The 26,130-nt window shown below is 38.3% G+C and overlaps 1 protein-coding gene across 2 annotated transcripts in view; it reads right to left on the reverse strand.

Annotated features, from left to right (window-relative positions):
• LOC117409426 (transducin-like enhancer protein 4) overlaps positions 1-19,365 on the reverse strand; it is a 107,017-nt gene extending 87,652 nt beyond the window's left edge. For both annotated transcript variants that reach the window (XM_034015452.3, XM_034015451.3), the window contains exons 1-5: positions 18,485-19,365; positions 18,008-18,105; positions 17,088-17,151; positions 16,274-16,318; positions 453-515 (exon numbers count right to left, since the gene is read on the reverse strand). In XM_034015452.3, the coding sequence (XP_033871343.1) occupies positions 453-515; positions 16,274-16,318; positions 17,088-17,151; positions 18,008-18,105; positions 18,485-18,529 (315 nt within the window). In that variant the 5' untranslated portion in view covers positions 18,530-19,365. The remainder of the gene's footprint in view (positions 1-452; positions 516-16,273; positions 16,319-17,087; positions 17,152-18,007; positions 18,106-18,484) is intronic.
• Positions 19,366-26,130: the final 6,765 nt, after the last annotated feature.

Below are 26,130 nucleotides of genomic sequence, written 5' to 3' on the forward strand. Positions count from 1 at the left end.
GTTGCAGTGTTTTCGGCACAGTGCGAGATTGACAGTTGGAAGTTTGTCTGTTGGGAAGTTTGCAGGGAAGTTTGTCTGGTTGACTGGAAATTAGCCTTTCGTATTAATGAATTGACACATTCATTAATGAATTATTAGATGAATTAACAAATAAAGTTTATGAATTACTGTATGAATTGACAAATTTATGGACGAACTACTGGAAATGTCAAACAAATTGACAAATTAGTGGCTTTATAGTTTTGGCACAAATGGTGCTCCATACTTTCCATTGTACAGCACAGATTATATACAATTAAATGTCTGAATTTAAACAGCATGAAGCCAAACATGGTGACCATGTGACTAGAAGTATCTGAAGTGAACTACAAGTTTTGAATACAAGATAACACTTTTTTTCTTATTTATAGCCATTTAAATGTCAACTGACAGACCTCACTGTGAGTCCTTACCTCCTGGGATAAGAAAGGAATAACTTGGGCACAAATAGCATTCAGCCTCTTGACAATCTCTGCCTGCAAGAAAAGAAAATGAAGCCCATTAGTGTCAAAATAAGATGCCTCTGTACATGCTTTTCATATGTTTATTACGTTTTCTAGAGAAATTGAATGGGACTTGACAACCCATTGTAGTATTGTTCCACTGCCAATGAAAATTAAGCTCTCAGTAAATGTTTCATGCTAGCTGTTGACATTTTTTGTTTCTCTTACACATTTTTTTTGTTTTAACAATTCAGTCTTGAGTGCTTACAAATTCGTCAGACTCCAAAGAATATTTACAGTCTTGCCATTTGTTTTTTGCATATCCCAACAAGTATGTTGGTAGCATCCCCCGTTAAGGCTGCAAATACAAAATTGGAGTAAGCAATATCACTAAAACGTGACAAGCATCCACCGTATGTACATGTACAAATGGAAGCATGACAAACATATGGACAGATAGGTTCCTCCACATATCCCAAGATAAAAATAAAAATACTAAACAGTGTCCTGCCCAAGTTTCATAACAATTTGATTCAGATCTATATGTAAAACTCCAACCTCTGACTAGTTATAATGGTACTAGGTACAGTATATGCGAACAAATCATTTTATTATATATATTGTATTGTATTACTTGTATTGTAACACTTGAAATGTATTTGCTTACGATTGTAAGTCGCCCTGGATAAGGGCGTCTGCTAAGATATAAATAATAATAATAATAATAATAATAATAATAATAATAAATATATATATATATATATATATATATATATATAAAGTGCCGTGAAAAAGTATTTGCCCGTCTGATTTTCTGCATTTTTGCATATTATTGACACTGAATGTTATCAGATCTTCAACCAAAACCTTATATTAGATAAAAGGGACCCTGAGTGAACAAATAACACAAAAATTTGATACATATTTCATTTATTTATTAAAGAAAGTTATGCAACACCCAATGCCCCCGTGTGAAAAAGTAAATCGCCCCCCTAGACTCAATAACTGGTTACGCCACCTTTAGCAGCAATAACTGCAACCAAACGCTTCCTGTAGTTCTTGATAAGTCTCTCACAGCGCCGTGGAGGAATTTTGGCCCACTCCTCCATGAGGAACTGCTTCAACTCAGTGACATCTGTGGGTTTTCGAGCATGAACTGCTTGTTTCAGGTCCTGCCACAACATCTCAATGGGGTTTAGGTCTGGACTTTGACTAGGCCATTCCAAAACTTTAAATTTCTTGTTCTTCAACCATTCTGATGTAGACTTGCTTGTGTGTTTCGGATCATTGTCTTGCTGCATGACCCAGCTGCACTTCAGCTTCAGCTCACGGACAGATGGCCTGACATTCTCCTGTAGAATTCTCTGATACAGAGCAGAATTCATGGTTCCTCAATGATGGCAAGGCGTCCAGGTCCTGATGCAGCAAAGCATCCCCAAACCATGACACTACCACCACCATGCTTGACCGTTGGTATTCTTACTGTGGAATGCAGCGTTTGGTTTTCGCCAGACATAACGGGGCCCACGTCGGCCAAAAAGCTCCACTTTTGACTCATCTGTCCATAGAACATAGTTCCAGAACTCTTGAGGATCATCCAGGTGCTTTTTGGCAAACTTGAGACGAGCATTCATGTTCTTGGTGAGCAATGGTTTCCGCCTTGCGACTCTGCCATGAATCCCATTTTTGCCCAGTCTCTTTCTGATGGTGGAGTCATGAACACTGATCTTAGCCGAGGCGAGAGAGGCCTACAGATCCCTGGATGTTGTTCTAGGGTTTTTTATGACTTCCTAGATGATTTTACGCCTTGCTCTTGGAGAGATTTTGTCAGGATCGCCACTCCTGGGAAGATTCACTACTGTCCCAAACTTTCTCCATTTGGACAATATGGCTCTGACTATGGTTCGGTGGAGCCCCAGAGCCTTAGAAATGGCTTGTAACCCTTTCCAGACTGACAGGCATCAACAACTTTTTTCCGGAGGTCTTCAGGAATTTCTTTTGTTTGTGGCATGATGTGCCTCTAGAACCTGTGTGCTGACAACTTCACTCTAATGGTAAGGGCCAAAGTTAGTCAGATTTATATTGGACAGGGCTGGCCCAAATCAGGCCTGGTTGTTAACCAAAGTACTCAAACAGCTAACCCTAATTATCCCTTTAATTGGGTTGAGTTAACAAGGGCAATACCTTTTTCACACCTGAAGATTGCATGTTTGATTACCTTGCACACCAAAAAAATGAAAGAAGCACCAAACTTTGGTGTCTTTTTTTCTTTCAGACTCCCTCTATATACTACTACAACCCACAAAAAAATCTGACCAAATACAATGTGTAAAACGTGCAAAAATGCAGAAAATCAGACAGGGGGCAAATACTTTCACGGCACTATATGTATGTATGTATGTATGTATGTATGTATGTATGTATGTATGTATGTGTGTGTATATATATATATATATATATATATATATATATATATATATATATATATAATTACACACACCGTAAAAAACATTGAATAAGTCAATTTTCTAGGCATTTTTGCGGGGCCCTTAAAAGGGGGGAGCGACCAATACACTGGTGCGACTTGTGTCTAATATTAAACTACTGTACCAGTGCCACTATGGGATTACTACAGCCACGATTATGGCTCACACAAACTTAACTGTCCTCAACCAGATTTATTTGTTCAGGATCTACGGCATTCAGGTCATGTTGCTAGGTTGAAACACAAAACCACTGTTCTAATTAAAAGTTTTAATTTCTTACTCTCAATACCCTTAGTCATTTTGAATGTTAAATGCAAGCTTTCAGACTCTTGAATGACCTCCTCTCAAACATCTCAGCTATACTGCATCACTTAGTGTTAACACAATAGCTGTTAGTCTCTGTGAATTTCCTTCCTCCCACCCTCCCAAGCCATTGATTTGTCAACATTCACACTGAACCTGTCCCTGGTATCCGTACCCAACAGCTATTGGTTAGAAAGCCCAGTAAGAAACCTTTCAAGTCTTCCGTTCGTTGTAACTGCAATGCTATAATAATGCAGGTGACTTTGAGACTGGATAAAATAGGACAGTAGGAAGAAAGAAAAAAAATGCTATAACAGGTTTGAAATTGCACGTTGTTGAATTTGTCAAAATACATCAGTGCTGAAAAAACAGTATGTGACTGGAGACAAAACAGACAAACTTAAAATGGCCAAAGAAAAACGATCTGATAGGAGGAAAGTGTTTATGGCCCGATGTAGAAAACATTTTGTTTGAATGGAGTACTCGGATTGACTTTAATACATACTGTAACTTGTTTTACATGTCAGTGTAACGCAGTGGTACACTTGTAAAGTATGTGTATGGTTATGGTTCTGATTAACAAACCAAAATGAATGTATTTGGACAGCTGGAAATTGAATGCAATTGTACTGCACCGTATGCAACATTAAAAGATGGCGCATGGTTTATTTTATTTTTTTATTTATTTTTTTGCTTTTTTATATTGATGAAGCAGCAGTGTTAAATACTGTAGGAAATGTAGGAAATAAATAAATTGTAAAAAAAAAAGTATTTTTTGAGTTTGAGACACACATCTTGCCACTCTGTGACCTGCACAGACATTCTACTACATATTTCTCCCCAAAATATTTTTTGTTAAACTAACATGATAGAAAATTCATCTAGGAAGCAACATCATTTTTAAATACCTGTAAAAAAAAAAAAACAAACAAAAAAAAAAACGAATTCTTTAAACAAAAATATATTACTACAGATACATTATAATCCAGGTATTTAAAAACTATAACTATTTGTCTGCAATTTTTTTTTTTTTTTTTTTTTTTTTAATTGTTAAGGAGACTGGAGCAATAATGATTTCATCTTTTCATATGCTGTCCTCCTTACTTAGCGTACATTTTGTTGCCCCCCCCCCCCCCCCCCATTTAATATAAATCGTGTATTTTTTTCCCTAGATTTAACTGACAGATTTAGCTAAATCCATAAATGGTAACAAACACATTTACAAGTTTTCAAAATTGTACTTCTAGATATAATGTAAAAATGCATATCAAAAATGTAACATTTAAAACCAGTCTATAAATCTTTTCTTAAACTTGTGAGGCAACATTTAGCTGACACGTAATAAATCAGTGAAATTAAATACTTTTTTTACACTTGGCAAGTCAACATTTCTAACAAATAAATCTGTGAAACAAAATGAACTAGGCTTCAGGGAGGAATTTATTTATTTATTCACTTATTTTAAAAGAACATTAGATCGTTGAGCTATGAAGGCATCACACGAATTAGTAGGAGATAAAAGTATCTTTTATGGTATTTCATGAAATTAACCAGACAATCCTTACTTTGGAATCCAAGGTTTCCTCAGAAACACCATTGCTGCTTTCTTTGGATATCTCATTTGCTCCCCTTTGTGCTGTAGAACAAGTCTACAGAGACTAATACAGAAGCATACTTTTACATTATTTTTATAAATTTAGTTTGCCCAATTATTTTACCCCTGATTTTCTCCCAAATTTGGAATGTCCTATCATTTTTTTCCCCTCACCGCAGCAATTCCCCTATACACAGCAGGACATGAAGGTTGCCTCCCTAACCCACGGGAGCACCAGAGCCAATGTGACGCTCCCTTCAGAGTCCCCAGAGAAGACCGGCCACTTCGCACAGCCAGGACGTGAACCTGCGGTGCATGACACCCTGCACACCATGCGGCTGTGCTTCTACCAGGTGAACCACACGACGACCCTCCCCCACCACAGAAGCATATTTCTAATGGTATTTTTTTCTTTAGCTCTCTTTTTTTTGTAAATGCAGACTAGATTTAATTGCAACAAGCCCAAACTTCTTTTTTTCTGCACGGCCATTAAAGGATGTAGGTTATTGCTGTTGTCACCATTGATATTTGTCATTGTAATGTAATTAGGGGCCTAAAATGATGCATTACAGCCCTTGGTGTGGCTCTTATTAAAATCTTTTCTTCTGCTCACTGAACCACAACCCGAGATCTGATGAGAAACAGACAGACAGCTCAAGGGTGAGGTGCAGATTCAAAAGATATATTTTTGAGGAAAAAAAAAAAAAAAAAATGTAGAAAAACAGTGGAGATAGAGCAAAAAATGCCACACAGCACATTTGAATTTCATTCAGACCACTTAATTTTAACGGCATCTGAAATTTATCTTGGACAATTCACGTCGTCCAAATAAGGATTTCTAATCTGTCATCTGTTGGCCGACCCAGCAGTACTGCCAGAGTTGATACCCGGAGACAAATGCAAAGACTACATGGGTCACACAGACTGGACCTTTTGGTACTGGTTTGGGCGAATTCATGTTTCAGCAGCAGTAAAAGCTTATTTAGAAGCTTCTTAAAAACTGATATTGTTAGCAGCTGCATCTGTGACAAGTCTGAGCAGCATGGATGATCTAATAAAAAGGGTCATTTGTTCAAGCTTAAATTTAGTGTTTTTAAAGCCCTTTGTTCAGCTTTTTTTTTTGGGGGGGGGGGGGGGGGGGGGGGAGATACTGTCTTTTGTGATTTCATTTCCTGTACAAGGGAGTAAATAACTCCAACAAATGAGGGCTTTTTAACTGAACACATTTCCTCGCTATCAAGAGTGCGTACCGTTATTCTGGCCCCAAGTACTACAAAGAATATATTAGTCTTCTTCCTGTTACCCAGTTAAATATTCTCCTACTATGTCAAATGGCTATATAAAAACTCTTAACTGGACACCTTCGCTTAATTTGACAGACAGTCTTGGTCCTGAATTTTCTCCATATAAAATATTCATGCAGTAAGGTTTTTATAAAAAGAGGTGCTGACCAATATAAGGTACTTTATACACTAAAGAATGATCTCCACAAAATCATAAAACAGCTCTTCGTAATGGTGAATTAATCATTTATGCATACCTCATTTAATTGTTGAGATTTGTAATCTTGCAATCAAAAAAACTCTGGTTGAATAAAAAAATGAAGCAAACAAAACGTAAGAAGATTTTGATGCACAACATTAGTGGTCATGTCTTCCAGAATATAGGAGTTTTTTTTCCAAACATCACAATTAAATGAGGTATGCATGGATGGTTAATTTGTGGAAACATTCTTTAGGTCTGTGTATGTAGAAAATGTACTGCTCCTCAATTATTAAAAGCAGAGGCAGGTTTTATAATAATAATAATAATAATAATAATAATAATAATAATAATAATAATAATAATAATAATAATAACAATAATAATAATAATACTACACAGCAAATTTAGACAAAGGAAATACCTTGTGTTTTTCCAGCAGACATTGAACCAGACTCCCAGAAGTGACAGCTGCTTAGTATAGTAACAGTTAAAAGCACGGACTATTTTATTTAACACTCTCAAGATTTCCCTTCCAGAGGACTGCATTTATAGAACAGTGACTTTTGTAAAATTAGACTTCAGTTGTGACCCCTTAATCCACACCAAATGCTTGTTGCACACCCAGTGAAAAAAAAAAAAAAGATGCACTATATGGAAAATAAACATGGTCAGGGCTGAACCTACATTGATTGGTAAAAGTATTCTAACTTTGTTAGGATAAGCCGAGATCCCATAGAACAAATTAAGACCCACATTTTAAGAAACAAATCATTTCACTACAAGGCATCTGTATCTTTGCAACCTCATACATATTCCACGTGCAGGACAGCAGGGTCTGTCAAAAGTACAGTTTAACTACTATCTACCAGTCTATCAATAATTTAACAACATCTACTGAGTACAGTTAATATAAAGCACACAAAGAATGTTTGCATGTAAACCTCAACAGTGCCTTCAAGAAAGTAGTGCAGCAATAGTATTTCGATGAAGTTGCTACAGTCTCACTGACTCTTAATCCATTCTGCGTTTTATCCCCCATGTCACTCCTACTCCCCCAAGTTTTAAGAGATGGTGGGGTTTTTGTTCTACACTGACCAAAAAAATAAATAACGCTATATGAAAATGGGATATGTTTTATCAATGTGGAAAATAGCTTGGAGTACAGATTTAAAAATACACATTACATTGCAGTAGAGTAATAAACTAAAACTACTATCCTCCTAACTACCTTGTGAAGTGTCAAGCAAGTTTATCAGGAGTGCATTAACAAGCACTACCTAATAAGGCCCTGCACATACTGCAAATAGCAATGCCAAAATAGCATATTGTTTTGTTTGTGAACTGCATGTTACATTGTGCATTGTTTTGTGTAATGACAAAATTGTCTATACGTTTCGAATTTCACAAAAGATAGAAATTATTGTTGATCCTGCAACTCAAGATATAATGAGCTCCGTTTCTGACTTTACAGTAACCAGATCGCTGAAGATGAAACATCAGCAATAATGACACTAACTTGTCGTCCTCATTTGCCACAGCTTCATTATGTTTTCTTAACACCATTACGTTTTTGGCAGTAGGCGTAAATGTAAGAAGTGACAGTGTCGGGATCTATTATCCAATTATATATTTTTTGTTTTAGCATAGTGACCAAATTTAAGAATTCCTAGGACAGATGCAGCATAAATCCTACTAGTATTGTCGCCCCTCTTTGTGCAACAATACAACAAATATTTATATAGAGGCTTTAGTGGAGAACAAAATTGCACCTAGCTAAAAGATTTCTAGTCATTCTGTTCTAGTCACAGAGCAATAACATGCAGTAAAAATCAGATGCCAGGCCTAACCAAGAAATGTGGCAATAACTGTAGATGAAATAACGCACACGCAAAGTTAGTAGTACTAAGTTCACTGCAGTTGGTGCTGCTGCAGCAAGCTTACTGTATATATTGCAAGCAACATAAATTACATGTAAATAAACAACATGTATTTTTATTAAAAATGAAAAAGAGCTTGAAAAAACAAATTTCATATTTTGGCAAAAGTATTTGTACAGTCAACATATTTCATATGAAACCCATTTGTTGCTAAATTACTTAATTATCATGACTGAAAAACAACACTTGTGGACGGGTGGTGGGCAATTCACGGACACACAGGGGACAGAACTGTAGTTGAAACGCCACTCCGGCGCACCGATTTATTTTGGCCTGCAGAGGGCGCAACCAAGCGCAGTACTTATGGGCCGAGCACTCCCCCAAGGCCCACCTCTCAGAGAGAGGGAAAGCCAACACACCCTCTTTCCCACCTCTCAGTGTCATCGCCATGACTGACAGGCAGATCTTACGAGGCTGCTGCCCTCTTCCGACAGTACAGCACATGCGCCAGACAGTCAGCATAGACCTCCCCTGTTACGGGGCTATTATTGACAAACACAGGCGAACAGGAACTACTGTAACTAGCTCCAGGTGTGGACGACCAAGACAGACTAATGCAAAATCTGGAAGAAGAAATCGGTCAAGCAGTCTGGCAAAATCCTCGGATTACTGCAAAAGATTTGACACAAGAATTGAAAGACAGTCAAGAAATTCACAAGCGAACAATTTAACGATACCTTAACAGGATGAATGTCCTTGCTCAAGGGTACAGCAGCAGCGTCTCCACCGGGGATTGAACCCACAACCCTCCGGTCAAGAGTGCAGAACCCCAACCACCACTCCACACTGCTATCAATTAAAGAAAGCCTAATACCCCTTCTCCACTGGCACATCTGACTGGTGAGGGCTCGGTACGATACGGGTACAAGTGGTTCTCCACTGGCTATTTGTCGAGCCAAGCGAGAACCAAACCATGAAACTCTGGCCTCACAAGACATCTGAATCTGGCTTGGAGCCAAGCCAGGCCAAGGGCGGGGTTAAGGATTTTCGTCATTACGTTGCGTCAGACAGAACACTCCAGAAAAACAAACATGGCGGGCAGCGAGTGTGATGAAAGAAAAGTACAGCCTTGGGACACTGAGGAAGTGCAGGCTCTAGTTTCTCTGTGGGCAGATAGAAGTGTTCAGGAATATCCAGAGTCGTGTGTCAGAAATGAGAAAGTTTATGCCTGAATTTGATGATTTGAAGCAAATAGGCATAAACAGCAGCTTCAAACAATGCTATGAAAAGGTGAAGAAACTGAAGCAGGAATACAAAAAGCTGAAAGACCACAAATAACAAAAGTGGTGCAAATCTGAAGAACAACAAATATTACAATGATGTTTTGGACACAGACCTGCAACAGATGGATCTGGTGAAGTAAATTCTGCAACTATTTTGCTGGAAGCAATGTCGCATTCTCCACAAGAACCCGGCGAATTTATCATGCTTACGTTACACATGTGTAATGTTTTAAAAACACAAAAATTCCACCACACTTGTCATCCTTAAGCTTTATTAAGTTGATATAAATCAGTAAAATTTGTGGATTAAAGAAATTACAAAATATACTTACAAAATATAGCGATACAAGATACAGCTGTACCGTTGGCCTTAATTTTTTAACACAAATTGTTTGCGCAAACTGAGTTAATTAATAACAACTTTCTTTCGTTGCGTGTGACGTCAGTAGCACGGTTCAGCTCTGCAGTGGAAAAACAACCCAGGCTCTCCTTAACCGCACCGTGAGGGCTCGGTATGGCTCCGGCTCCGGTGCGGCTCGGCTCGGTTGTACAGTGGAAAAGAGGCATAATATATTAAATAACCAGGAGTTATCCATTTAAAGCAAGATCATCTTTTCAAATGGTACTTTGTGGCCGACAACAAATAGGCAAGATTTACAGATTTACATTGATTTGATCAGCATAATCTATGTCAATATCACTGGAGCTTTAGTTGGTCTACTTTAAATAATGAGCTATTGGAGACTGAAGATTAAATCAAGGAAGCCTATCTAACAGAATCAAAGCTATATAGGGACCATATACGACACAACCCAAAATGTATGCAAATTATTACCAATTAATCCATATACTAAAGCACACTCAGTACCTACATTTAGAAAACATAAAACGGTTAACACAGCAAAAGGTGTGAGATTTCAAAAGGTCAATACAATTACTTTCAGGAAGCTAAAGCATGTTTTACAGCTTTTAAAATCCCAGAGTGAGCTGTTCTTAGATACATGTTATAGATATTTGTTCAGAGTGGCTTCAATGACAGAACACTAGTTAACAATGGCATCTTCTGTTCTCATGAATACAGCATTTATTTTAAATTACTACACATATAAAATCTAGAAACATGACTTAACCATTTACAACCGGCAAGTTGTAAGCCTGGCAAATCAAGAAGTATAAAATCAATACTGTATATAAACTTACATGCAAAAAATAGCTTGACCATCCAGTACTTACCGGTATAACAACTATTTCAACAATGAACTTTGTGAAGAAATACAAACTAACAAAAACACTTTTCTCCTGAGGCTTTAAAAATAGAATCAATCAATCAATAAATAAATATATAGCAGATGTGAGGCTTTATTAATTCCTGCAAATGTTGATGATACTTCCGCCTTTAACATCTACATTATATCAAGCGCTCAAATGTCTCCCACACGAGGCAGGCAGCTAGGAGGCCTAAATAGGTTAACATTTAGGTAGCAAGTTAAATATTCTGGTTGCCTTTAACAACCAAGCTACAGGGAATTTGGGTTGCTGAAAACAGAAGCCTGAAATAGCACTTAAGCACCTCCAGCCCATTAGATGAACGCACAGAGCCTTGTCTCCTATTAAGTATGCACAATGTTCAAAATGGGGGGGGGAGCCACTTATTGCATATAGCTCAAATTTAATTGATAGGCACCTGAATTGAGGTGAACAGGATGTGCTTAAGAGTCGAATACATGATATTTCCTGAGTTGCATCATGTAAAACAGTCACGGCTGTTCACACTAATCTTAGGTAAGACATACCAAGATGTATGCTAAAATCAGACATCAGTAAGAGCAAACATGTCAGGAAAAGGAAAGCAACGGAAGTAAAAAATAAATTAATAGTCCTGCAATTATTATTCTTTCCTCGTGACTACAACAGACACAATCTCACTGTAAACAAGCTCCTCTCGCAACTACATTTCTTACACAAATACTCCTCGATTAAAAAACACAGTGATCAAAAGAAGCAGGAAAAAAAAGCTGCAGTCTGTATTTCTCATTTCTTCAGTGTCTGTATGACAGACATCTAAACCACACTTTTGCACAAGCTATATTTGTGTAGCTGATGCTTAAAGCCACTAAACGTCATGATCAAGCTTGTGGTTTACCAGAGCTATACAGTATGGACTCATAAATACTACCTCATTCTTTACCCTTTTTAGTCCTCTACTTGGTTACCACCCTTTGAGTTCAAAGGACCCTGGGGTAGAAACAGTCTTTCTAATAACAGAATAATACATGATTAGCTATCATGAGGACTGTACCATAATCCCTAAAACAAATCTAATCCCAAAGTGAAACCATTGGAATGTGGTGGTTGTCTGCATTTGTGCATGCAGTGTTGTAAGTTTGTTGCTAAAGCGATTACGTTTTCTTGGTTGGTCTAAGCTATTTGCAATAACAGTTTGGAACTTGCATGAGTGTGTGTGTGTGTGTGTGTGTATCACAAGCACTGACTGGATTTTATAAATCCAGATTAAGTGTAAGCACCTTTGTAACTCAATGTACTCAATGACAAATACACACTAGTTTTGAAAATTAATTTGCAGGGAGAGCCATTCAAAGACTACTTCCAAGGCAGTGACCATAAAAAATAAAATATTTATGCACAATGCTTGGCCTGACTGCATTTGCCCTCATTATTTATGATTTAAGTGTAATCATGTCTCATATTATGAAATATTTTGATTGCTTTTTTAAAATACATTTTCATGCAGTATACATGAATCTTACACACGTTCTGCTACATATAATGTACACAAACACACACATACAGTATGATATATGCATCTAAGTAGATGGGTTTTGTCAAAGAATATGGCACTTGGCGATAAGGCCACCCTGTCTAAGATGAAATATGTTAATATCACATTTGAAATTATTTAGCATCACGCGTTTACATGACCGACCTAACCCCTACCGTGCGCCGCCCCGAGAACTCCCATCAATGGTCGACAGTGGCATAGCCTGGATACGAACTGGCAATCTCCACGCTACAGAGCACATCCTGCACTCCGGGCGGAGTGCCTTTACCAGATGCGCTACTTGGGAGCCCCATCCAAGCATTATGAGTACAGCCCCAATCCAGAAAACACACAGCAAGGGGGTAAACACCAGAGCTAATCAGATCAGATTCTTCTTATTTTTTCTTTCTTTCTTAAAGATGTTACAACACAATATCCTGATTAGGAACAATACATAACATGTGTGTTTACATTCTAGTCTGGCTTTGCTCCCGTTTATATGATACAGTATTCTCATTTGTGGCAACAGGCGGTCCACAGTGTGCAAAAGGGGGGAAATCTTCAAAACAGCAAGCATTTCCCACACTGTTATATTCATTATCTTATATGTTTTTTGCAACAAAAAAAAGCAGGCCTAATAACTGCCACTTTGTTTTTTACATTAATATAACAGAACTGCATCAGCATTGTAAAACAAAAATGCTAATCAACCTTATGTGATCACAACATTAAAATTACGTGATTAGCACCATTTCATTGTTTGTTAATCAATCTGCAAGAGTCCAATTGCTTTTGGAATGTAGAATGTGTTAATACACCCAGGCATGCCCTGCGATCAATCAATCGTTTCTTCTTCGTCTTGCTTTAGCTCCAGAGCATTTATTTTATTACGTCTCACTACTTAATTAATCTAAGCTTCCTCTGTAACAGGCAGCCCTGATTTCACTTATTTACACATTAGCTCTGGCCTGCTTTTGGCAAATCCAGTCTATTCTCAGCATCACGCAAGGCTTTTTATCTGCCCTGGACACCTTTTCTTCAAATAGATGAAGTAGATGCCGATTGATTTGCTGTCGAGCGTGGTAAATTAATAGCAACAAATTGCTGAGGGCCTCCATCTCACTGCTCCACCATGCTCCAGCAGTTTTCTTTTATTTGCTCCATGATGGGCAGCAGTCAGGCCTCTTCAAGTCAATTTCTTCTTAACAGCTTGCAATACGTTCCAGTGGTGAAAATAGAGCCATTCCTTGTAAGTCAGAAATCAATACTCCTATTGCCCTTAGAAAATGCTAAACAAGCAGTATTGGCAATCCACTTGGTACTAGAGGGTATCAGATATACTGCAAATCCATACTGCTTTCCTCGTTGTAGTTATTACAGTTTGCTAAAAGGGTTCCTAATGCCATTTATCATCATTTACGATTGACTGGTACAGCTGACTAGGATATCCCATCAGCCAGCCAGGCCCTTTCATTTCTATTGAATTAATATTTCAGCAACTCTGCTGTTGCCAGAGTCTAGTACTGAAATTTACATTAGTCGGAATGGAGCGTTTCACTGAGGCAGAGCAAAACAATTAAATGTAAAGGTAATGTCATCTACTGCTACAAGAGAAGCAGTCAAATTACAGTAAATACAAATTTGTATATTTAAAATCACTTTTGTTATAGCTTACTGAAATGCAATAAAAATATTTAACAACAAGTTTCACATAAAATCTCCTTCAAAACAACCGAGGCATTACCAACCGTTTTCGCATAACATGTAAATATACCAATATAACATACACAAACTATATGCTTCAACTCCCATATGTGGGCAACAGTGTGGAGTAGTGGTTAGGGCTCTGGACTCTTGACCGGAGGGTCGTGGGTTCAATCCCAGGTGGGGGACACTGCTGCTGTACCCTTGAGCAAGGTACTTTACCTATATTGCTCCAGTAAAAACCCAACTGTATAAATGGGTAATGGTACGTAAAAATAATGTGTACAAAATAATGTAATTGTATGTAAAAATAATGTGATATCTTGTAACAATTGTAAGTCGCCCTGGATAAGGGCGTCTGCTAAGAAATAAATAATAATAATATTACGGTTACTGCAAGATTATCCTTTTTGTCAATTTGTTAAGTCACAGACTCGTGACTCCATCACAAACATCATTTTCTGTTCCAGTACAAAATTTTGTGAGAAAATAAATAAGCACTGGCCACTGGCAGCCAAGGAGAACCAGAGCAACACACACAAAGGTTACAAATATCAGGTCTACCAATTACTAGCAAACCTCCAGTGACCCCCTCCCCCCCCTTCATACCAGACCCCTACTCCTGCAAGACAAATCTAATAATGAATAAGCCTAACAATCGCCACAACCAGACAATCTTCCTGCATTACTGGCCGTTTCCCAGCCAAAGAGTACAGGAACCAAGGTTGTCTGCTTTAAAAAAAACAAAAAAGAAACAGGTGTGCCCCTCAGCTTGAACAGAAGTAGTATGTTGGTGGAGAGGTTGGATAAAGGAAATACTGACTAGCAAAACAGTGATAAATCACTCAAGGGGGTTTATTTTTGTCTAAAGTTAAATAACATGAAAATGGCACAGCTCCAACTGACAAATTGTTGAAGAACGGTAATATCAATTCTAAAAGAACTGTACTAAGGATAATTTTAAAACTTCAAAAGATAATGATTTTCTACATAAACTACAGAGAGAGAAAAAAAAATAATGCAAGACCAGCACTGTTTGATTAATTAAAAACCTTACTTATAGTAAGCAAGTTAAAGGACGGATGCAACTTTTTTTTTTTAAAAAAAACAAGAAGTCCGTCCCATTGTATTTAATGGGAGCTTACTGTGTACATTCAGTAAACATGTACCTGCAACTGGCAACTTCTAGAAAGATCAATAACATAAATTAACTATGCAGGGCAATCTACTGGGAGCAATGAGGGAGAAGGCTCTGATCACTATGTTTGTTAATAATTCTAATTGCTGGTGTACAATTTTATCAGAACTGAGGGCAATTACTGTAGATAATGTATGATTATTCTTGCAGAAGACTGTAAAGCTACACTTAAATTAACCACCCAGTTCTTGCTTTCTCCCATATCCTGTGGGACACCTTAGATTTATTAATTTAATTATCAATTCTGTATTTTGCTGGGGACAGTAGAAAAAAAAATACATCTGATTATTTTGAGAATTGTGATGCCAAGTTCAACCGTTTGCTTGTTTTTTGTGTACAGAGTTGTATTTTGCATTAAGTGGCTGACAAAATCAAATGATCTCCCTGTGGGTAACAAAGGTCAGCAGTTGCTGTTTCATACATTATGCCCCAGAGAGTGTTACGTGGGCATGTGTAAACTCATCTATTTTCCCTGCAGGGAATAGAAAGCCATTGCAGCTCGCTGTTTCAAATTGCCATTAGATGATCCCCAGCCTGAACTAATGACCAGTCTGTGCGAGGTAACAATTTGATCCTCATTATCTCCTATCAGCCACTCTGACTGGGTGGATTTAAAAAAAAAAAAAAATTGAAGAATAACAGCTTTGACTTCCTGATTAGACCTTGCCTAACTAGCACCAAAGGACCAGAAGAACAATTTTAGCCTAATGTCTTCTTCAAATCTAAAGCAATGGTTAACAAGATAGAGGAAATGAAGCACACCTGACATTTATTTTTCAATCTTAAAAATAACTACATGAAAATGAAAAAAGGGTGAGGGGGGAGCTAAAATTATACTTATTATCTGCACCACTTTCTTTCTTAAAACTGAAACAAAGGATTTCTAGAGCATTTCAATAGCATTCACCGAGCATTACATTAAGCTATTTAAAGTATTTATTTGAAGAAATGCAATTTACTCAGTGTTTCTCTGCAGGAGTTAACAGAATGTGCTTAAATTTGAGTCAATGCTGAATTTAAGTCCCCAATGTCCACCCCCCATAATGTAAGTTTAACAAAGTCATTCAAAAAAGAAAACTTACCTGTTTATGCATCTCTATGTTCAGTCCATAAGACATCTCGTAATACTGTGAAAGAAATTAAGACTGAGGTAATGGGACCAAAACAAAAACAAAAACATTGTGAAGTTGAAAAGATGTTGCATGACAGCACTCAACAGGGCTTTTCACACATACCTGTTCACCCCAGGGCAGGCAAGAATAGGCAAGCGCATTCACACTGCCAGTTTCAACCCGGAGTGAAACTGTCAACCCGGGGCAAACTCACCCCTGCCAGAGACTAGGGTGGAGAATTTTCAACCCAGGGCGAAACTGGGTTACGCTCGCCTCGGGTTGAAAATGTGCATGGCAGTAGCCACAAAACAAACGTTGAAGGGCAAGGGTCACACATCACCGCGCCCTGGGATGAAAATATGTAGTGTGAAACGATAGCGTCCAACCCTGGGACGAATCCCACCCCACAGATTGTAAAGCAGGGCAAATGTGAATACACAGGGCTGAACTAAGGGGTGAGTCACCCCGTGGCGACTTGAGTCGGGGTTGGATGGTGTCGTGTGAAAATGGCTAACGTCTATCAAAGGCATCACATTAAATGTTAAATCTAAGACGTTCTGCCACAAAGCTTTACTGAAGTACAAAACATACACTGACTGAGAAACTAACAGATTACCACAGGCACAGTGGCACCATTGTATAAACAATGAGAAAGTGAATGATCCCTTTCTGCACTGCTCATCTTACAAAATACAGTACTATACACTCTGGCTTGTAATCTCAAACAAAAAAACTGCAGCAAGTAGATAGAAAATTGTAACAATATGTTATGCCGTTCTCTCACCATGACGTAATGTCGCTGCATTTCAGTCTTCTCACTGGCCAATTTTTCACATTCCAGCTTCAAACTGTTTAAAATAAGAGACAAATGGTATAAAAGATTGCTTTACACAAATATTCTTCAATGTGTGTTTTTGTAAATTGAAAACCCACATACTTGAGGCCAATGCACCAATTAAGGAATAACTCGATTACAAGTGTTTTCTACCTAAAAATATAAATTTAATTATGACATCCTGAAATGGATGATCCTGTTGACAAACTTCTTTCTTGAGGACATACAGCAATTTAAAATATATTGTTCTATTGTGGTGACAGGAAACTGACTCGGGGATAACAGCCATATACTGTAATAATAATAATAATAATAATAATAATAATAATAATAATAATAATAATAATAATAATAATAATAATAGTTAAGCTATTGAACTGGCGGTTTCAAGCTAATCGAAGTCATGACTTATTTCACACACTTATTTTTATTTCACACAAAGAAACTGTTCTTTGAGAGGCTTGGTCAGAACAAGGTTCAAGATTATAAATGGAAGAAAACAAAAATGTAAAAATGTTAACGGGGTGCAGAAGAAATAGAAAATGTAAATAAAAAAGAAAAAATTAGCTTACAGGAGTATAAAGTCGAAAGAAAAACACAATGAAAATCTATGTTTTTCTGTTGACGATTACAACATTCTGCTTGGTTACCAGATGTCAGGGTGTTTTTAGGTAAATTATTTTGTACATTTTTTGCATAACCCATAGCAGCAAAAGCAAACAAATTGACTGTACACACGCGATACTTTTTTTTTTTTTTTTTTTTTGTAAATATGTTTTGTACCTATGGAAAATAATTACAAAAAAAAAATGGCAACAACAATGAGACTATTGTATTATTAACATAAGAACTGTATATAGAGAGTTTACCTGTGGTACTGAGCCTGTAAAAACTGAAACTCTTCTTTAATCCTATCGCAGGACTCCGATATGGTGAATTTAAAGGGCTGGGCTGGTTGATGTGGAGCCTAGAATTAAAACGCACAATTATCTAGGCGCATAGTAAATTGAAACCAGTGCATGCAAGTAGAGTATGCTATTTTGCAAACCACTTTAAATGTAAACAGTAGTAACTCCCAGTGTACACCTCCAAGTAATGGTTACATGGTCTGTAACCACAAACCATGGAGGGTCTACCACTGTCTTATTCAAAGAAAATAAATCCCTTTTTTGAGAAAATTCACATAAATCAACTACTGCAACACTTTTGCTGTAGGGTGCAGTGGCAAAGCAGTCGAGTGAATTCTTAGTTCTGTACGGGATGACGGAAAAATTAAAGTAGCAAGCGAGCAGTCAATTTCGCGTGGGTACCAGCATCAGAAGCGAGGATTTCTCCCATATACTTACTGGGTGCCTAGCCTGGGGGTACATCTTGCTCAGGTCTCGAATCATCAATATCGTATTTATTCCTTCCAGGGTGGTAAAGTAACAACTTCTTAGTTATTCACATAAATTTGACAGCCCTCATTAACACTCCCGTCTTCTCGGAAGCGTAAAGTAATCTCCTCTACAGTTCATGCAAGAGCGCTTTGTATCCGCTTATCCCTTCGCAAAGAACGTTGCAACATTCCCAGATGTTTTATCTGAAATACAGGAAGTATCTTCGCTTCAAATGTAAATTCGACAGGATTCTGTCAATATTTTAATAACTATAAGCGTGTTTATTCTTAACCTTTTTGCTGGTTCAGGGTCTGCCGACTAGTAATCCGGGTGGTATTTCATATTCGTATAAAAAAGCATCCCATCTCCCTTCCAAAGATTTTCTTTCACCTTTATGATTTATTTTCTTCCTTTATAATCCCTTTTAGTTTTTATACTACTCTGTTTTCTGAATTGTTCTGTTCATTTACTAAGTACAATCGATTTCTTATTTATTTTATTTATTTATTGTTTCACTTATTTCTTTCCTTATTTGCACATTTCCTAACAAAATCCAGACTCATCGCCGTGAGAAGAAACGTCTGCAAAGTGCTCCCTGTGTAGTGCTATCAACAAGCCTTCTGTAGTGACTTTGACCAAATTTAGCAGCAGCAAGTCATTAAAATTCTAATATATATTCACAACAAACTATCAGGGGCAACTGTGGCCTTCTAGGTAATGTAGTCGCAACGAGTCTTTCGATCTTAGATTTTCAACGTGAAACCCTCTGTCTAATAACTACAATTTCCTGAAGTCTCCGCGAACAGTCCGAGGCGAGCTGAGAGCTAAGACGTGTAGCCTGCTTTAAAGATAACCAATCAGATTAGACCGTATACAAAGCCTGTAGCCCGTGTTTTTGTCGATCATTGCAGTTAAAGCCAATCATAGAAGAAGCGAGGCGGAGTTTTCAATCCGTGTCCCACGTGGAGTAATGACGTTAAATCAAAAAGTGTCCAATAGCAGCTCTGAGCCACGCTCCTCCCAGAGCAGAACGCCCCTGTTTGCTGACGTTCTGTAAGCGAGCGAGGAACAGGGGTAACATTTGTTCAGCTGTCAATCAAAGTAACGTGGTGGTTATTTCTCTTGCTGGTAGTGAAAACGACAAGTGAAATTTCTCCCATTTTGTTTCGTCTGTCCTTTGCCGACAACTAACACCGTTTGGAATTTTGGTTAATTAGAGATGTTGAATTTCTGCTTAAAGAGACATCATCCTTTTTTTTTTTGTGGTACCGCGGCTCTACCACTTGGTAAAATACAGTAATGCGATCTGCTTTCCAGTATCTGCAGCGCTTTTGCTCGATATACCATAGTTTCAATAATTAATAAATACAAGAAAGAAAAGAAAATCTCGACAATAAGTGGCTTTAGCGCTATGAAACGGCGGTGTAATCCAGGCCATGACTTGCTTGAAGGTGTTACATTATTAGAGGGATGGTAAAACATACCAGTCACTTTCAGAAGAACCAGCTGTTCAGATATCTACATGGGCTGTGTAGTGTATTTATTTAATGACAAGGCTGATTAAAATAATTTAAATATTTATATTCATTTTAAAATTGAAAGCCGATAGCATGGCAAAACAAGTAGGTCACAAAGATCTATTACAACAACTATGCATCTATTGTCACTCTTTTTTTCTGTGTTCTTTTGCATTTAGTGTTCATGGCTTTGTTTCACTCTGGCCTTTCCCAAGGAGAGTCAGTCAATTGAGATTGAGATTTTGTGATATATAGTGCCACTTGAGTCTAAAATGAGCCCACCAAACACATTTTTCTGTGTCTGGAATCTAGGTCTCCAAAATGAAAGGCACGAATGGCGAGTAAATGATCCCACTGCACCACCGAGCCCTGTTTCATCTGAATTTTCTGCCCAGTAGATTAACAGGACTGAGTTGTCTCCCCCTGGGAGAGACACAGCTGGTATGTGGCTTCAGAACCCCATTTTCACTCCTGATCAGCTGCCAAACATTGCTAACTGAAATCATTTGTTGGTTTTACGCCTCTTCCCCTGTCTTCTACCACAGAAGGCTGCCTTCCACCATTGGAACATTGCACTGACCTTACTAGTAGTTCCTACAACTCATGACCATGCAGCAGGATGAACTGAAAGGAAAATTTAAATATTTATACATGTTTGTCTACATTATACTGCTTTTCTTGGCCCATTTGAGCAGTGGCATTGTCAGCAATTGAGATGCAGCAAATAAATATAAAATTCATATAAAATTCATTCCAAAATGTGGCCCCCAAGCAAAATGTTGCTAGTCTGAGTTTTTTGTCCTAAGGCGCCTTCCTGCTAGTCTCATTACAAAGCTGACATTTTTTCCTTTTTAATAGTAGCACTGACACTACTATTACACCTGCTGCTACTTCGATTGTGACTACTTCAACTACATATACTACTACGACTATTACTACAGCACTAATAATAACAATGACATCCTCAGTATTACACAACAAATCCTCACTTTTCTTCAAACAGCTATTTTTAAAGTTCTAAATGGTGATATGTAGCAAATTTCTTCAAAATAAATGTGTAACAAAGAAGTACATAACATGAGTATATTCAGGAGTTTGAATAGACATACTAAATATGTTTAACAATTGGGCAAACATATGCTACTAACATAAAAAAAATATCACTATGTGAATTACTTTTAAGTGGAAAGAAGGTTCTAAATATACCTGTATTTTACTTGCACACCTTTATTTGTTTATCAACAGCAAAGGAAAGCAAGCCATACATCCTCCTGGGATCAGTGCTGCCTATATTTGAATGGGTGGACGTATTCTTTGTATAATAACCACCCAGTATAGTAATTGAATGTTAATAATTCTCAATGGTATGGTAACTGCAATAAATCACTTCTGTGTTGGTAAGGTAAATATTTACCTCATTATAAAATGCTAATGATAAAATTGTTACCTAGATGTCTGGAAAGACAATTGGAAAAGATGGATCTTTATCTAAGATCTTTGGTGCACACAGCAGGCCAGCTGAGACCAAAAGTTGGTGTCCAGTGTGAGAAGTCAGAGGTCAGTGTACACTTTGTCACATAGTATGTTTTCATTTTTCAGATAAGCCCTTTTACTAGACATAAAACTGGTCACCACTATCAAAATGCAGTGTGTGAAAAAATGAACTGAAACAAAGACCCCCTAGAAAACTAAGGTCATGTTATTAAATGACTTAAAAAGTCCACATCCTTTTTCCTGCCTGTTCATTAGTTTATGCATGATGTCACTTGGCTGGGGTATCTCCACACATATCTAGCAGTGCAGCATACAGTGCCCCCTATGAGAATTTGTTTTTATTGTGTCACATTGTATTTCCCTTGACTTGTTCTGTGCCAGTACCCGAATTAAGCACTCTGCGTCAGCTAGATAAGCCACAACATCTGTGGTGGTGTCATGCCATCCCTTTATATACAAAAACAATCTGTAATTAGAATAAGGTTGAATTCTACAGTATATTGTTGATGTTTAGGTTCAGTTACCAGCATTCATAGGAGCCTCTAGTCTGAAGGGTTCTGGGTTGAAATCCTGGGATGTATATGGCATTCCTGTCTGCCCTGTAAGCTTTCACAACATTCCACAGTACTTGTGGGATTATAAAAGAGCAGGGGTAATTACCCCATGGCGTGACTATAAACACCTGTCTATTCTGTCTTCCGATTTCAGTCCTCCAATCTGCTCCAATTTTTTTTCATATAAGTCCATAACCAAAAGGTGAACCTTTTTTTTCATTTACATATCTTTATATTAGGTAATAAAAGTGTAAACCATTCAACCAGACATAAGAAATTGGTATTCAGTCATGAAAAAAAGAAGGTCATGCAGTATCATTTGCATGACCTTGAGACAGGAATAGGGATACTTTGTGTAAATAAAACTTCATGCTGCTTTGAGCTGCTAAAAATACTGGCTGTCATATCAAACAGCCTATCAGAGTGTAACTATAACAGCGTCTGTGAAACTGTATCATTTAACAACAGCCAGCGACTTCCTGCAATCAAAATTATATTAGCATGGGGCTTGTTCAAATAAAACTTACTGGACTGAGGCCAAACAAGGAAAAAAGTAATTGATAATGTGGTTTCCAGAACCCTTCCATCCATCAAATATGTCACTCCATAATATTTTATTTCCCTTTGGAAGAAGGATCTTTAAAATTCATTGTGTGCACTTAGGAACAAAGTGTCCTTGTGCACTTAGATAATGCTTCCTTTTTCACTTCATTGTTTATTTACTCTGCATGGATCACAGCTTATTGTAATACATGCTTAACAGCCTTCCTTCTGCAACTTGGACCATACTGTACTACTTTAGTCTTCAATCAAATTCCATTACTTAGAAATATGATAAGCTAATTAGAAAAGGCCAATACTCTTGCTGTGGGCTAAAATGGGATTAGACACTAGACACGATTGCTTCATGGCTTTGGAGTTTTCATACTGACATTTCTGGCAGAAAAAAACCAAAAGAGGATGTGAAACTATAGGGCTGATGTAGTGAGTTTGTAGCATTGCGGGGGCGAGGGGGGTGGGGTTACAGCTTTTCCTGCAGAAAAACAGGGCTGGAATGAGGGGTCCTCCACACTGTAGCCAGTTCACCCACCGCTGTGTAAAAGGAAGGCCTGCAGCCATCCAGGCCTGCCTCTACCAATCAGAGCTGCTTCAGAGTATAAGTCATCTCAAGGCGTAATCGCCAGCGAACAAATACAAAATAGATTGTGCTTGTCACAAAGAATACATTCTGCTTATGAACACAGTTCTTATTATGGTATGTAAATAGTATTTCTGGTTCAGCGATTGTCACAAAATCTTCAGGTCAAGAGCAGTGGCGCTGGAACAATTTTTATAGTGGGGGTGCTGAAAGTCATTGAGGAAAGCTGTAGCCCCTGTATAGGATGGAAGCAGATGCACAGCACTTCAATCCAGGAGGTGCTCCTGCACCCCAAGCACCCCCAGTTCCAGTGCCCCTGGTCAAGAGAAAGCCAATTTCCCTCATCATGTCTAGACATGCAGTACTGTAGCTAGCCTCCTAAATGTATTCTATCAGTATATGAGCTATAAACAGTACCCTCTGCTGGCTAGCAGTGTAAGTGCAATTTTGTTGCAATGGAACATTAGACAGTTGAGAGGCACAATTAATCTGATGTGTGTTGCATATTGATAATAATATTATTCAAATGTAAAGACATTATATGAGTAGAGAGTGGTACCCAATGAGTCTTCATTCATTTAGTTGTGTCCTAACTTCAATTGTAAGTCGCCCTGGATAAGGGCGTCTGCTAAGAAATAAATAATAATAATAATAATTTTATTAATACCGGTATTAAAGGTATTTCAACAGTGTCTGGAAAGGATGTAATGTAGCTTACAGATACACGTACCATACTGGCACAAAACTTAAATCCAACCTTAACACTTATAAAAAATATACACAGACACTGGGAAAAATACTGTACCTGTAATAAAAGCTGTAATAAAAGCTTCAAATCCATTTTGCAAGTCAATTTCAGTCATGATGGGTAAGTGTGAACGTGTGATTTGCAGTGCGCAGGTGCAGTGGTAATGCAGTGCTCCGGAAATGACAAAGACAGTTCACAATTAAACAGCTCTTTATTTGGCTGGATTGCGTGTCAACAACACTTAAATAATAAGCACGGGCGCTACACAGCCATGTGTACCGCTCTGTGTAAAACAAGGGTTACAGTCCCGAAATAATAAGACTCTAATAATAGTAACACACTGCACAGACACGGTCACTTCTCCAGACAGGGAGGGCTCTTTGTGCAAGTGTGCTGCAAGACAACGATCGTGAAACAGTGGTGCAGTGTAGTCCGGGTTTGGTGCTGGCTTGTAGCGACAGCTCCCGTTTAGTGTTGGCCGTCTAAGAATGACAAATAACAACAGTTAGAACAACAAAAAAACAAAACACTAAACACTCACAGTACGTTTACACTCTTTCTCCTTTACAGGTCCTTGCAGTAACCATAACAAAGGAACAGATTGCTTCATCACATCTCCTGAAATACCCTTAGTCACGCCCTCTTCGGTAGCTAGTGCAATCACGTATCCTCCAATCCATGACTGACACATCGCTTACTGTATTAAGGCGATGACTTCTGGTGTTGTGACTCCATCCCCTTCCTGGATGGCCGGCTTCTCGACTGACACTGGAATGAGCTGCCAAACCATCCAGTACCAGGCACACTGTTCCTGTTATACAACACCCTCACAGGTCGGAAGGGAGATTGTTGATTAGAATTCATTCGCTCTTTTTGTCCAACCCCTTTATCTATGTACAGTGCCGTGAAAAAATATTTGCCCCCTGTCTGATGTTCTGCATTTTTGCATATTTTTGACACTGAATGTTATCAGATCTTCAACCAAAACCTAATATTAGATAAAAGGGACCATGAGTGAACAAATAACACAAAAATTTCATACATATTTCATTTATTTATTAAAGAAAGTTATACAACACCGAATGCCCCCGTATGAAAAAGTAATCGTCCCCTTAGACTCAATAACTGGTTACGCCACCTTTAGCAGCAATAACTGCAACCAAACGCTTCCTGTAGTTATTGATTAGTCTCTCACAGCGCCGTGGAGGAATTTTGGCCCACTCCTCCATGCAGAACTGCTTCAACTCAGTGACATTTGTGGGTTTTTGAGCATGAACTACTCATCTCAGGTCCTGCCACAATATCTCAATGGGGTTTAGGTCTGGACTTTGACTAGGCCATTCCAAAACTTTAAATTTCTTGTTCTTCAACCATTCTGATGTAGACTTGCATGACCCAGCTGCGCTTCAGCTTCAGCTCACGGACGGATGGCCTGACATTCTCCTGTGGAATTCTCTGATACAGAGCAGAATTCATGGTTCCTTCAATGATGGCAAGGCGTCCAGGTCCTAATGCAGTAAAGCATCCCCAAACCATGACATTACCACCACCATGCTTGACCATTGGTATGAGGTTCTTACTGTGGAATGCAGTGTTTGGTTTTCGCCAGACATAATGGGGCCCATGTCGGCCAGAAAGTTCCACTTTTGACTCATCTGTCCATAGAACATTGTTCCAGAACTCTTGAGGATCATCCAGGTGCTTTTTGGCAAACTTGAGACGAGCATTCATGTTCTTTTTAGTGAGCAATGGTTTCCGCCTTGCTACTCTGCCATGAATCCCATTTTTGCCCAGTGTCTTTCTGATGGTGGAGTCATGAACACTGACCTTAGCCGAGGTGAGAGAGGCACACAGATCCCTGGATGTTGTTCTAGGGTTCTTTGTGACTTCCTGGACGATTTTACGCCTTGCTCTTGGAGAGATTTTGGCAGGACGGCCACTCCTGGGAAGATTCACTACTGTCCCAAACTTTCTCCATTTGGACAATATGGCTCTACCTGTGGTTCGGTGGAGCCCCCGAGCCTGAGAAATGGCTTTGTAACCCTTCCAGACTGATAGGCATCAACAACTTTTTTCCGGAGGTCTTCAGGAATTTCTTTTGTTCGTGACATGATGTGCGTCTAGAACCTGTCTGATTACAACTTCACTCTGATGGTAAGGGC

This window comes from Acipenser ruthenus, chromosome 2 (assembly GCF_902713425.1).
Source record: "Acipenser ruthenus chromosome 2, fAciRut3.2 maternal haplotype, whole genome shotgun sequence".
NCBI lineage: Eukaryota > Metazoa > Chordata > Actinopteri > Acipenseriformes > Acipenseridae > Acipenser > Acipenser ruthenus.